General features: G+C 42.0%; 1 protein-coding gene and 1 long non-coding RNA gene across 3 annotated transcripts; one reads left to right on the plus strand and one right to left on the minus strand.

The window, feature by feature from the left end:
• Positions 1-1,173: 1,173 nt before the first annotated feature.
• LOC115748845 (COP9 signalosome complex subunit 5a-like) lies at positions 1,174-5,104 on the minus strand. 2 transcript variants are annotated; one of them, XM_030685485.2, is made up of 6 exons: positions 4,618-5,104; positions 4,001-4,282; positions 3,772-3,919; positions 3,582-3,664; positions 1,913-1,990; positions 1,174-1,798 (listed from the first exon to the last, which is right to left on the minus strand). In XM_030685485.2, the coding sequence occupies exons 1-6, from the start codon at positions 5,035-5,037 to the stop codon at positions 1,709-1,711; spliced, it is 1,101 nt and encodes a 366-aa protein (XP_030541345.2). In that variant the 5' UTR covers positions 5,038-5,104; the 3' UTR covers positions 1,174-1,708. The 2 variants fall into 2 exon arrangements, with proteins under 2 accessions (XP_030541345.2, XP_048133653.1); XM_048277696.1 differs by having other exon boundaries at positions 1,913-2,008.
• Positions 2,608-3,227, plus strand: LOC115748846. The gene is made up of 2 exons (XR_004016270.2): positions 2,608-2,907; positions 3,097-3,227. It is a non-coding gene; the product is annotated as an uncharacterized LOC115748846 (long non-coding RNA).
• Positions 5,105-13,687: the final 8,583 nt, after the last annotated feature.

Here is a 13,687-nt window from a genome sequence, read left to right on the forward strand (position 1 = left end):
CTCTCTTTTGATAAAAACTTAATTCCCTTCATCACATCTTTATTATAGATCTTACGGAAAAATGTCAATTTGAAGCAAATTATTAGTTGGTGATTTCTGCGTTTACAGGTAAACACAATCAGATAGATAGTCCCAGCAAGATTAACAAACCTTATGAATAATTTAACAACCTTATTTTCACTATAGATTCATATAATAGCATCCAGGACTCCTTGGAAGAAACAGGATAATTTTTAAATAGTTTAACCACAGCTTTAACTCTCTCTATTTCATAGCTGAAGTATTTTTAAAAAGTTTATAAGAAACCTTCGAATTACATATCAACAACTCTACATCATATTGATTGTGAAGATATGCATATGGCAGCATCCATCTTGACATGACTTTCAATCAGATTGGGCAGACTTGTAAATGTAGGAATTAACGATTAATGCTGGGTTTTAATTTGACATTCTCATAACATTTGGGATTAAGATGTGATGAAAGAAACCAATTTTTTGTTGAAAATAAAATATGAACACTAATATTATGACTAAAACAACTTACAAGGACTAAAACCAAACATTTATAAAACAACATGGATCAAAAGTGTGATTTTTTTCAGAAACTTGTACACGGAGACGCCAAATGTCAATTTGTCGGTGCTAACTCAGCATATCCCGTCAACATTCGGACGGAAAATTGAATTATATCCTTAACTAGTCATCAAAGATAAGGTTTGGAGACGAAATCGCAACGAGACATAGTGCAGAGACCAAAATTGAATTCGACCATGGGGATGACCTTTGTAATTTCCCCAATTTTTTTTTTTTTTTTTGTGGGGTCAGAAAGTGAAACATTTCATTAACCAGAAAAAAGATAGAAGGGCCCGATAAATGGGCTTCAGTACATAAAAGCCCCAAATTATACCGACTCATGGTTGAGCTTTTTGAGAGCTTAGAGGATAATGAAATCAAGAGCGCATCTCGTTGTAAGTTAAGCTTGAACCTCAAGGAGGTTCGTAGTGCAGCGTCAGAGGGAAGATGGTTTTGTGAATGGTCAACACAAATTTTCCACTTGTCTTCTGGGTCTAACATCACAGATTTCCTAAAACTATTTTTGGAGATCTCGAAGGTTTGGGACGTGGATGGGAAAAGATGAGCAGGACACTCCAAGATAGACAGGGTCATAGTCTGCCCAAAAGATTAGACAATTTCTCATAGTTAAAAAGGTCAAGGGAATAGCTCATACACCATGCTAAAAAAATTCAGACAGATACATGACAAGATAGCAGTAGCCAGCCTCAGAAGCAGAGATGAAACCGAGTCGGACGCCAGTGTCAAACACCTGAGCATCATGGCGGGAGTAATGCCATGCTCATCCCCCAGATCGGAGTTGAAGTACACTTCTCCCAGAACAAACACAAAGTTGCCGGGGTCCATAAGAACCAAGACCCGGAATACGCATGCATTGCCAAGGACTTTCAAGGACTTCTCATTTCAACTACCCCAACCAAAATGTTTGTATCTTATAATCCACCACTGTCCACCACTCACCTCTAATTAGCCACCAAAAAATCCAATCAATTCGACACTTGGTGCTGGATAATTTACAAAATCATTAACCATGAAAAATGTGCATCCTAGTTGATTCCCTTGGATTCAACCTCATCATAGTCGAGGCTGGAGGAAATGCGTACATCAGCTACAGTAACACATGGATGTCGGCATCAGGTCTCGACCATGGGTTCAGGCCCAGATGGCTCTGAGCATGATTTTTGGGATTGGCGGACAGAATTGAAAAGAATATCTTTAATAACCTAGACGAGCAGGAAGAAACAGTCAGTGCATTGCAAAATAACAAAGCACATAAATTGAAGTCACCTATTATGATCAATACTAAGCCCAATCCAAAAGTCGGAATGAATGCTCACCTGTGACATTAGGCCGTGCACTTGCTCTACGGTTATTTTTGCACTATCACGAGTAATCTTAGTGAGTTGAGAGTCTTCCTGCAATTCACCAAAAAACTATGAACAAGATACTCTAAATTGTAAAAGAGACGGACTAGAAAGTAAATTTCATGGTGCTTTGTGAAAAATGGTATAGTTGGCCATAAAATATTTGGGCATTCAGATGAACCTATTCTTTTCCCTCTAAGCTAACGGCATATAAGATGAGTACCAATCCACAAATGGATAGGAGTGACTTTGCTCAATGGAGCAATAACTCATCCAGACAGGAAAAAAAAATTTATACAAAATCAACCATTATGTATAACCTAAAAGAAAAAGGCCAGGGCACGAAGTAATATCAGAAAGCCAGCTTTGTTGCAATGGACAAAACCAGGATGCCACTGAACCGTTTGCTTTTCTAAAGGAGAATAGAACCACCACACTACTTCGACTATATAAATGCTAACAAATTGCATGGGGATCTCATATTCTTAAGAGTACACCCATCATCATCATAAAATTGTAAAACCTTTACATGGCTTACTCAAGCTTACTGAATTGTAAACTAAAAAACTGAAGAACTTCATGCTATAACACAGGTATGCAACAAGGACAGCAACGAGGACAGATATTGCATTGTGTATGCAAACGTGACTTCCAGGGAAGTTGACAGCTAAGTCTCCATTCCAATATCGAAAGCTAAGTCCCCAGGAGAATGATTCCCGATAACATTGTATACTGATCATTCCAGAGAACTTTACCAACAAAATCATGGGAAATCATATGGATTTCCACATCATACCGTGGAAGATCAAGCCAAAAGCTAAGAACTGAATCCCAAAAAGAAGACTGGAAGTTTGCCATTATTCGAGAAGTTGATCTTCAGATGTCTCTGAAATCATTCACCTTCTATATTGACTGTGCAGGTTATCTTGCATTCAAGAACAAGCTAAAACATAAAATCCTCAGGGGACGTCCAAATTTGATGATCCCGCGGAACTTGGGGTTTTTGATGCATGCAAGTATTTTTGTTGGAATGTTGATATATCACTAATGGAATGCTTAAAGTATCTCCATCGCCCAATAAAATAATCTTGTCAGTATTGGTATAAATAATCTTTCCCTCATGTTCAGCCATAGCGGTAACCCCTGAATCTAGGGAGGTCCAAATTTGATGTTCTTTCCATTCAACAAATCACTCCAACAGGCTCCATGTAAACTGAACTTCTCATAACTCATCCCACGTACAGCAAATTCTCAACTACCATTCTCTTTTTAACTGCTGATTCACAATCAAAAAAGGTTTACGTGCCCATCTAGCAGCAGAAAAGGCCTGCTTTATGTCATTTTCTAGGGTTGCCAGTGCAGAAGTAGACATAATCTCAGTATTAAATCATCTCTCAATTGCCAAAGAAAATCACAAAAAATATCACCCCATGTTCCTTAGAAGGCCCCAATTATAACATAAAATAGTTAATTAACTTTCAACGGCACTCTAAAGCTTACAGAGAAGGGCCACAACTGATTCAGGAACGTGGTAGAAGTTAGTAAAATTTATACAACCAGAATAAAAGCATAGTGACAACAGAAAACCCAAAGCAATGTTTGGTATGACAGCAAGAAAAGGATGAGAGAAAGCAACAATCACCTCTTTCTTTCTCTGAGGAGGTGCTATCAATGGCCCGAGGCGAGTATGTGCCAACTGATTTTCCGCTTGCTCCAGCTTTTCAGCTGCATTGTTATCAAAAATCAATACATTTGACAAATGAAAAATCTGGAAAGAAACAAATAAACCGCACGTTATTAATTGGCCAAAGAGAAACTAGAAGAACAGATACCTAGATCAGAAATCTGTCCAGCAACATAGTCTCCATTTCCTAATAAGGGTGAAGAAGAAAGAGTGTTCACCCAATACTTGTTCCACAACAGATCCAGGAGGTGAGAATCAAGAGAGGACTTAAAATAAGTGATATCAAGAGCATAATACTGCAGAAGCAAATATGACAGAGTTAAAGCAGCAGTACAACACAAGCTCCAAAAATTGAAACTGAAGAAACACTTGGAAACCTGTTTACAGTGCACACCAAAATCCTCGATTTTATTTAGAGGGATGGTTTGATACTCGGAAACAGGGTCATCCGGAGGCTTATATCCTTCTGGATATGTCCTGAAAGCCCCAATCTCCACTTTACCCGCAGACACAGTCCTTGTCGGATCAATGACAACCGCCAAAAAGGGTTCTTGAAACTGCTGGTTGAGCATTTGTGTCGAGACATCAATACCGGAGAGCCAGCATCCATATCCAGGATGCGAATGGTACCAACCAACAACATTCTCCAATCTCCCAGCCTAAATATAGAATTTTGTACTTAAAAAATCAGAATGAGTACTGCTACCATCTCCGGCTATCACATAATTCAAGCGAAAGCATCGCGGGCAAAAGAGAACAGAAAGCATACAACGAAATTAGAGAAGTCCACAACAACCCTCTGATTTCCTTGACACCCTTTGGTGGATACAATAAGCTACCAAGCCCCATTTTCAGGGAACAACATTCTCTCCCACATTTATAATTAGATACCGCTTAGCAACGGTGAAGAGGACAATCTGATAACGAAAAGACAGAAAATCAACAGCCGAAAACTAGGGTTCGAGGGAGAGGGAACAAGAGCGAATAACCAAACCTGCTTGTTGGTCTGCGAATAATCGACCATGTATTCGTAGGCGTCGGCCTGGGCATTAACCCTAGTCTCGGTGCCCTCGACGGGCAGAGCGAAGGCGTCCATCACGATGATGGCGTCGCCGTCGGTCTTCCCCTGCATCAAGCCCATGACCTCTATGGTCCCGCCGGAGCGGGCGTGGACGACCATCTTCAGGAGGGCGAGGGCGGAGATCTTGACGCGCTTGAAGTAGTGGGGGTCGTTGGACCAGGGCTTGTCCTGCTGGAACTTGACCTGGGCGACGTCGTCGTAGAAGAAGATGGAGTCGGACTGGTCGAGCTTGGAAGGGTCGGCGGCGGCGGCGGAGGCAGTGGTGGTGATGACGTTGTTCTCGAGCTCCCATGTCTTCTGGGCTATGGCCGCTTGGGAAGCCAAGGCGTCCATGGTTCCTCTCTTCTTGCCTCTGAGATTTTGATTCGAGTGTGTTGGAGAGAGACTGCATAAGAAAAGGGACTGAGGACGGCCCGAGGACTTAATTGCAAATATGGAAAAAGAAGAGGGACCGTAGGTCGGCGGGACGAAAGGCCAAAAAGAAATTTCAATAAATTTAGATCGGCGAGTCCAACCAAAAAGAAAATTTTTAGCCGTGCTGCTCGTCTAGATATGGGATAATGACATAAATAATCTCTAACTTAATATGTAATAAAATTTTTAAACTTTTAATTTGATTAATATGATCCTTAAATTTTAACACAATATGCAATGTGATACCTGAACTTTTAATTTGATCAATATGGTCCTTAAATTTTAACACAATATGTAATGTGATCATTGAACTTTTAATTTGATCAATATGATCCTTAAATTTTAACACAATATGCAATGTGATCCATGAACTTTTAATTTGACCAATATGATCCATGAACTTTTAGATCATGTTCAACTTAGTCCTTGAATTATAGGACAATGTTTAATATAGTCATTTCATTAATTCAAATTTAGGGATTACAACAAAAGTTCGAGGACCCTTTGGGTCATTTTGCCTCTAGATTTCTAGTGTTAAATAGGATAATATTTTAACATATGAAAATCAGAGAATTTGTTTTATTTTATTCACTGTTTTGTGAATTAAAATGATGTCTTGAGCAATTTACACATCAAGGACCCATGACACAAATAGACGCGTTGCGAGTTCCATACTGATTACTTCTTAATACAATTTCTTTCAAATTCAGTAAAATTTCATGTACTGATTCATGATACCTCCTATGGTAGAATATTCATGTGGTATTTTTTAAAATTTTGCACGGATGATACATGTTCCCTGTATTTCCCCAAGCAAAGCTCTTCGCATCGCAATGCCTATTGTATCGGCTTGCCCTTTCATAAGTCTATTTATGAGATGATAAAGTATAGCAAAATTTACACCAAAAATTGGTTCACATAGGAATGCTCGAAGTGGTTCACGGAAAAGTACACATAGAATACCAAAGGGAGTTATTCATGTTCAAGCAAGTTTCAATGATACCATTATGACTGTTATAGATGTATGGGGTTAGGTAATTTCTTGGTCCTCTGTTGGTACTTGTGGATTCGATGGTACAAGAGGGGTACACCATTTGCTGCTCAAACCGCAACAGGGAATGCTATTAAAACCGTGGTAGATCAAGGTATGCAACAAACATAAGTCATGATAAAAGGTCCTGGTCTCATAAGAGATGCGGCATTACTAGCTATTCGTAGAAGTAGTATGCTATTAAGTTTCGTAAGTGATGTAACCCCTATGCCACGTAATGGCCGTAGACCTCCTAAAAAAAGATGTGTGTAGAAATCAAAATGAAAGAGATTTCAAGAGAAATAAACGATTCAATAATCTGATCAAATAATATTATTATGGTTCGAGAGAAAATAAGAGTATCTACTCGGATACCACAGTGGAAGTGTGTTAAATCAAAAGCACAAAACTTTTCATAATTCTTTCTTCCCTTCCGTCAGTGTATAATGAAATTCTATAAAATAGTAAACTATTATTTTTTCGATTTTATTATTCCTAAAAGTTTGTAATTCAAGAAAAAATAATTTTTGTACTATGAATATTGGAAATCCTATTCATGTTTATCCTATCTCGAGTATTTTTATCCGAGTTATCTCTTTTATATATGACTTTATCTTATTTCAAGTAATAACAAAACACATGATTGAATATATTATCACATCTTTAATTTTTATCTTGACTAGAAAACTTGTAGCTTTGTCTTTCATGCTTTTTTTATTAGTATGTTCTCTGCAAGAATAAAAATGACTAAGATTGCCCCAAGTTACTTCAGTCTTTTTAATCTAGTTCTTCAGGAAAAATGTCTTATGTTTATTACATTAAAACTGTTTTGGACGGAGAATACCAATCTGAATCTATTGAAGGAAGAACTATTTTCATCACACGAGGGATTGGAAAACATAAAATTACCCAACAAATTTACGATGTTTAAAAGTTACCACAATCAATATAATCATAATTCATTCCACTGATATTCGGATCTTTCATCAAAAGAAAAAGCTCTCTCCATTACGAGATTCGTCTTACCCATAGTAAAGGTAAGCATGGTTCGGGTGGGCAATTCCCACCCTAGAATCGAGAACCGCCCATCAAGGACCGGTTCCGAAAAATTGGAGTGGGGAACTGTTGACACCTAATTTTGGTGATCTCGTATTTTGTTTTGTTTTATCTTATTTTATTTTATTCCATTAGAATATTGTCTAATGGGTTAATTATGCGTTTTTTTTATATGTATATATATATATATATATATACATATGTGTTCTCTTGTTTTTATTCCCAAAATGGAAAAGAAAAAAAAAATATAAATCTTACAAAAAATTTTATTAAAAAAAATGAATTAAAAAAAAAAGGGAAAGAGAAAGAGAGCAAAGCAAAAAAAAATGAAATGAAATGATAAGCTATTGAATATACATATTTTCTTGTTTTACTATAGAATAAAAAAAATTCAAAATTCAAATTTTATTTTATTATTTTATTTCTTTTTTTTTTAAGAAAAAAAAAAGAAAAAAAAAGAAAAGGAAATAAAATCAGATCGGGCCGGTTGGATCCGAGCTCACGCAGGCGAAACCCGGATAGTGCGGCCCGGTTGGGCAATTCTTCTTGTCAGTCCATTTTCTTCTCTTTGTCTCTTGGCCCACACTTGATTCATTCGGCCCAAGTCTTTTTCTTTCCTCTCCTTTTTATTTCTTCTTGTGTTATTTGCCCTTCTCACGTGTGTTTCTTGCTCCGACCCACTCTTCACATCACTCACCTGCACACACTCACGTCGCTTTCATTTTCACCGCACATCTCATGTGGTTTTTCACCAACCTACGTCTCCATCAACCAGATTTTGCGCTCGTCCACGCAAGCAAGCTTGGGGAAGGAGTCGGCAAGAAGATAAAAGAAAGAGAGAAGGACAGGCTCATGTTGGCTCGTTCGGCTCCGGGAAGAAAGTTGGGTTCGGCAAAAAAAAAAATAAAATAGAGAGGAGATAGAGAAGAGTTGAGGGGGAAGGTGTGAGTTATACGGTTGAAGGAGAAGAACCCTTCTTCCAGTTGATCTCCCGAGCTCATCGGCGGCTTCGTTCATAAAGGTTGGTCTCCTCTCTCGAGTTTGGTTGCACCGTTTCGGCCACGACACTCGCCGGTCCGAGAGCTTCGATTTCTCGGATCGGCGGGTCTCGAACAGGTTCCTATGATATTTTGGCCATCGTAGATCTTTCTTTTGAGTTGTTGATGCGCATTGATGCAACACCCATCCCCGGCCGCTAGGTTTTGACGCCTTTTCTTGGTTTGTCGTTCGGTCGCGCTTGTTTGCCTGTTAGTTTATTGTCTTTGTTTGGTTTCAACTGTGGGTGTTCTTTTTGAGCGATTAACTATTCGGTGGGGCTGCCCCCGGTGAGACGGCGCGAGTTGGTGGAGACTTGAGCCTCGATCGAGTTCGTCGTTGGTAGTTCGTTAGTCGAGTCCGTCGCTAGTGATCGTCGATCCTTCGAATGGTTGTGGGTCCGTTGGAGCATGACCCGGCGGTGGCGCGGTGATGCGAGCCCGAACGGCGGTGAGCGGAGACGACGTGAGCTCGAACTTAGGCGAAGTGAGGCCTGAACGGAGGCGACGCGAGGTTGAGCCGAGGCGGAACCGACCGAGCCGGCAAGTGAACTCGGGCTGAAGCAACGCGAACTCGGATCCGTGGCAACGCGTGTATGAACGGTACGACACTCGAACTCGAGCCCACGACAATGCCAGCGTGAAATCCTGGTTGCGTAGGAATCGAGATAACCATCCCATGTCTCGATTGGTTTCTAGCCGACCTTAATAGGCTAGTGGCGACTCTTAATAACATTTTAATTTGCTAATCGGTAAAAAAAAATCCAATGTCACGCGAGGTAGGACTTGGGAGAGTCCAAGCCATTGACCGATGGCAATACCTCTAAACCCACCGGACCCTCCGCGGGAGGCCGAAGGCTAGGTCGCGGCGACTTGGCGACTCCTTTGGGGAAAATTAGGTTAAAAACCTGTGTAGACTTAGGCCGTAATAACCAGTTGATTATTTCCTAACTTGATCACCATTTTGCTGTGTTGGTAGAAAAATCGTGTTAATTTGCTAATTTTGTAATTAGATGTTTTTGCGGGTTTGGAGTTATAAGGGGAAGGGTGATTGTTGACATATACTTTTTGCGAGGAGTCGTAGGAATGTATGTTTTTTGGATGTATATAGAAGCAGTGTTTGATATACCCTGCTATGCATGTTTTTCATACACTACACTTTTTGCACACACATCCAGTGGTCAAACCCGGACTGCGACCCCAGGAAACCCTTAGGAGGTATCAGAAATAGATTGGGCCATACGCAAGTCTGCAAATGGCACGATCATTTACGATCCCGCTCATCATCTCGAAATATGTGCCCCGACCCGATTATCTTTGTCGGCATTTTTGGGGCGGTACATCATTCCGTTGTGGTGGGAGCCTTTAGCCATTAGTCTACCCTACCCTTTATGTGTCAAATCTCACTGTTAGCATGCGTATGTTTATGCCATCAACGAATAACATTCAACAACTACTGTAAGTATAATCTCTACTTTGTCCAAATTTTTTCCATCTCTTTCAGTTATGTTTTTTTTATGTTCATTGACGTACTGAAATACTCATATATGTTCACTCGAGCCCGTTCGGGTCCATAATGGCGAACATAGAGACGGTCATGATTGAACCCGACAACTTGTTAGCCGAGCCCGAGGACGCGATTGTACACGAAATGGCACCAACTCAGCCGGATGAAGGTCATGACCGAGAAGCCGATTCTCCGTGGAATCAGCACTACTGGGATCAAGAGTTTTTGCGAAACGCGCATGCTTCGGGAGAAATAGTGGATACCTTGGGGCAACCGAGTGGCGGATATGATTTTACGGTTAAGTATTCATCCCCGCCTTGGTTCTTTGAGGAGCCCGTCCACGAGACACGACCTTATTGGAGCGAGTGGGGGGATGAGTTTGACACATTGGAGTCCACTGAAGAAGCGATCGCTCCGATTGAAGCAAAACAGCCTGCCGACATCGAAGAGGTCACTCCCGATGATGCGGTCGTCCCCGAAATAGTGCCAGATTTGAATGAGACGTTCATTAGTATGACAAAGCCTGTTGTGACAGACTTGACTATTGAAAAGGATCCGGGCAATTACCAGCTTGAGGACGAAGGCCACAATGACCTCACTTCTGAAGAGTTTACTCGGATAGAACTAGATAATGATCCTTCCGGATTGGGATATCCAGGAGTTCGCAACCAACCCAACGGTCCCACCGTCCGTTTGCTTCGACGTGGACAACGTGCTACAATTAGTCCCTACTCATTTCGCCTCCGAAGTAGTCGATACGGTCGAGGAAGTCGGGGCAACCAAGAAGGTCATATGGATGATGCTGTCCGCTTGGTGGTAGGCGAGGGTTCTGGTAGTCAATCCATCGGGAATCCCCCCAAGCTGTTTTTTCCTCTTCCGCCCGGAATGCTAGAGGACACAAGCCTCTCCAGCTTAGAAGGGATAGCGCAGCTATTCGAAGAGAACATTGCTGACACCAACATCACACCTATTGACGTTGACGACTTCTTTGAACCACAGACTCTTGAGGATAAGCCAATCAACTCTCGGAAGATCATTCCCGAGGAGCCTTTCACATGTGTCACCGCATCTAAGGAAGTGGAATCATCGGCCGGTTCCCCTAACTCTCCAGAGTAGGGTCGTGGGTTTGTCTATTTTTTGTCATGTACATATGTTTTTCCTGCTCCCGCCAAGTCTTGTGTTTCTGATGTGCTAACCGTTTTTTGAATACCCCCAGGTCTCGAGCCGTTGGCTTGGGGGAAGTACATGTTGTAATGCGGCTCCTAGTTAAATAAAACGAGCACATGTTTATTAAGGACGTGTGAAAGTATCTTGCCGATCCCATGATGATGCGATTATGAGCCTAAGTATAAGCCTGAGGACCGGACTTTCACACGTTTCCTAGTTTTGGCTTTTTCAAAAAAATCCGGATGACTCGATGATATGAGGGTATTTCCCGGGGCTTACCCATCCGAAAAATGTTGTTGTAAATATGTTTTCAAAAACACACTTTTCTGCTTTTTGTTTATATGTCATTGAAATGAATTAACGTTTCTGCATCATGTCTCGGGCATAGCATTCTTCATATTCATGATAAGAGCACATGTGACTCGGATTCGCCAGGCAACGATTCTTCGGACTCAGGCAGCGATAGTGACGATCCGAAAGAGATTGAGATTGAATGGAGTCACCACGAGGAGTCAGAGCCGTTGACATTTGAACCGACGGTGACGGTGAATTTGGGTGCTGAAGACAATATCCGAGAGACCAAAATCAGGGCGGGGTTACGGGAAGCAGAAGCCGCCAGATTGGTCGGCCTTCTTCAAGAGTTTCGGGATGTATTCGCTTGGTCGTACACCGACATGCCGGGATTGGATCCGGATATCGTACAGCATGCACTACCGACTAACCCGGATATACCGCTGAAGAAACAACGGTTGAGAAGGATAAAGCCCGAGTTGTCTAAAAAGATTAAGGAGGAAGTAATGAAGCTCCCGAAAGTCGATTTCATTGAAGTCGCTCATTACCCGGATTGGATAGCGAATATTGTCCCGGTGATGAAGAAAGACGGGAGAGTCGGAATGTGCGTTGACTACCGTGATCCGAATAAGGCCAGCCCCAAAGATGACTTCCTGCTCCCGCATATCGACGTGCTAGTTGCGATGACGGCTGGGTTTGAGCTTTTCTCCTTCATGGATGGTTTTTCGGGTTATAACCAGATTCGGATGAAAGAAGAAGACAGAAGCAAAACGTCCTTTATAACCCCATGGGGAACTTTTTGCTATAGAGTCATGCCTTTCGGCCTAAAAAATGCGGGTGCCACGTATCAAAGAGCCATGGTGGCCTTGTTCCATGATATGATGCACAATGAAATTGAAGTATACGTCGATGACATGATCGCGAAGTCAAGATCGGGCAAAGACCATGTTGCGATTCTCCGCAAGCTATTTGAGCGCCCACGTAAATACCAGTTATGTCTCAATCCCGCAAAGTGCGTATTTGGGGCAAGGTCCGGGAAATTATTGGGCTTCATGGTCGGTAGTAGGGGCATTGAGATTGATCCGTCCAAGGTGAAAGCCATATGCGAGCTGCGACCCCCGTCTTCTGTAAAAGAAGTTCGCAGTTTCTTTGGGAGACCGAATTATGTGGCAAGATTCATATCTCGGTTGTCGGAGGCTGCCAAGCCATTTTTCAAACTTCTCAAAAAGAATGCAAAGATTGTGTGGGATATCAAATGTCGGACCGCTTTCTTGAAGATCCAGCATTATCTAACTCATTCCCCTGTTCTGGTTCCACCTGTTCCCGGGGTACCTCTGATCCTTTATCTGACTATCTACAAGGAGTCCTTAGGAGCTGTATTGGTACGTAAAAGACCATTAGATGGAAAGGAATGCGCGATATACTATCTCAGCAAGAAATTCTCTGATTCTGAAGCTAATTACTCGGAGGTCGAGAAGACTTGCGTAGCTTTAGTTTGGGTATTACATGCATGCGGCAAGTATACCCTTCACTATCAAATTATGTTAACCACCGAATATGATCCCATCAAATATACGCTAGAAAAGCCGGCGTTGGTTGGCAAATTGGCCAAGTGACAGATTCTTATTTCTGAGTTCGATGTGCGGACCATGACACGGAAGTCGGTGAAAGGTCGAGCTATAGCAGACATGTTAGCAGAGAGCGCTGCGAGATCACGGGCGAAGATGGGATAGTTCCTCTCGATGATCGTGTTTTTGCGATAACTACAGAAAAGTGGATCATGTACTTCGACGGAGCCGTTAACTTATCCGGATGCAGTGCCGGGGCAGTCCTTATCTCCCCGGATGGCCAGCACTATCCGGTTGCCGCCAAGTTATTGTTTCCGTGCACCAATAACATCGCTGAATACGAGGCCTGCATTCTCGGGCTACAGGGTGCCGTGGAGATGGAAATTCGGAGACTGCAAGTTTATGGCGACTCTGCCTTCATTATCCTTCAAACAGAAGGCAAATGGAAAACTCGTGACCCGAAGTTGATCCCATATCACGAGTTTCTGGAAGATATAATCGAAGAGTTCGATGAGATAGCGTTCGAGTATCTTCCCGCAGCCCGGAACCGGTTCGCAGACGCGTTGGCCACCCTATCCTCAATGTTCCAAGTGACTGCAGGTTCGGACATCGAGCCATTGAGAATCGAAATCTTGAAGCATTCTGCTTATTCCATGCTAATAGAAGAAGAGGCGGATGGAGAGCCATGGTATCAAGATATTAAGGTTTACTTGCAGACCGGAGAGTTTCTTGAAGGTAGTGAAGCAGGTGACAGGAAGTATTTGATGAAACTGTCTTCAAAGTTTTTCCTCAGCGGCGATACATTGTACAAGAGGTCATATGACTCCGTTCTCCCGAGGTGCGTTGACGCCAAGGAAGCCAATCGGTTGATGAGTGAAATCCATGAGGGTGAATGTGGCCCCCACATGAATGGCCA

The sequence above is a fragment of the Rhodamnia argentea genome, chromosome 4 (genome assembly GCF_020921035.1).
Source record: "Rhodamnia argentea isolate NSW1041297 chromosome 4, ASM2092103v1, whole genome shotgun sequence".
NCBI classification, from domain to species: domain Eukaryota; kingdom Viridiplantae; phylum Streptophyta; class Magnoliopsida; order Myrtales; family Myrtaceae; genus Rhodamnia; species Rhodamnia argentea.

Coding starts and splice junctions, on each gene's coding strand:
- LOC115748845 (XM_048277696.1), bottom strand. CDS start 5,037: ATGGACGCCTTGGCTTCCCAAGCGGCCATAGCCCAGAAGACATGGGAG. Junction 4,283..4,617: donor ATTCGCAGACCAACAAGCAG/GTTTGGTTATTC, acceptor TTCTATATTTAG/GCTGGGAGATTGGAGAATGT. Junction 3,920..4,000: donor TTGGTGTGCACTGTAAACAG/GTTTCCAAGTGT, acceptor TTGCTTCTGCAG/TATTATGCTCTTGATATCAC.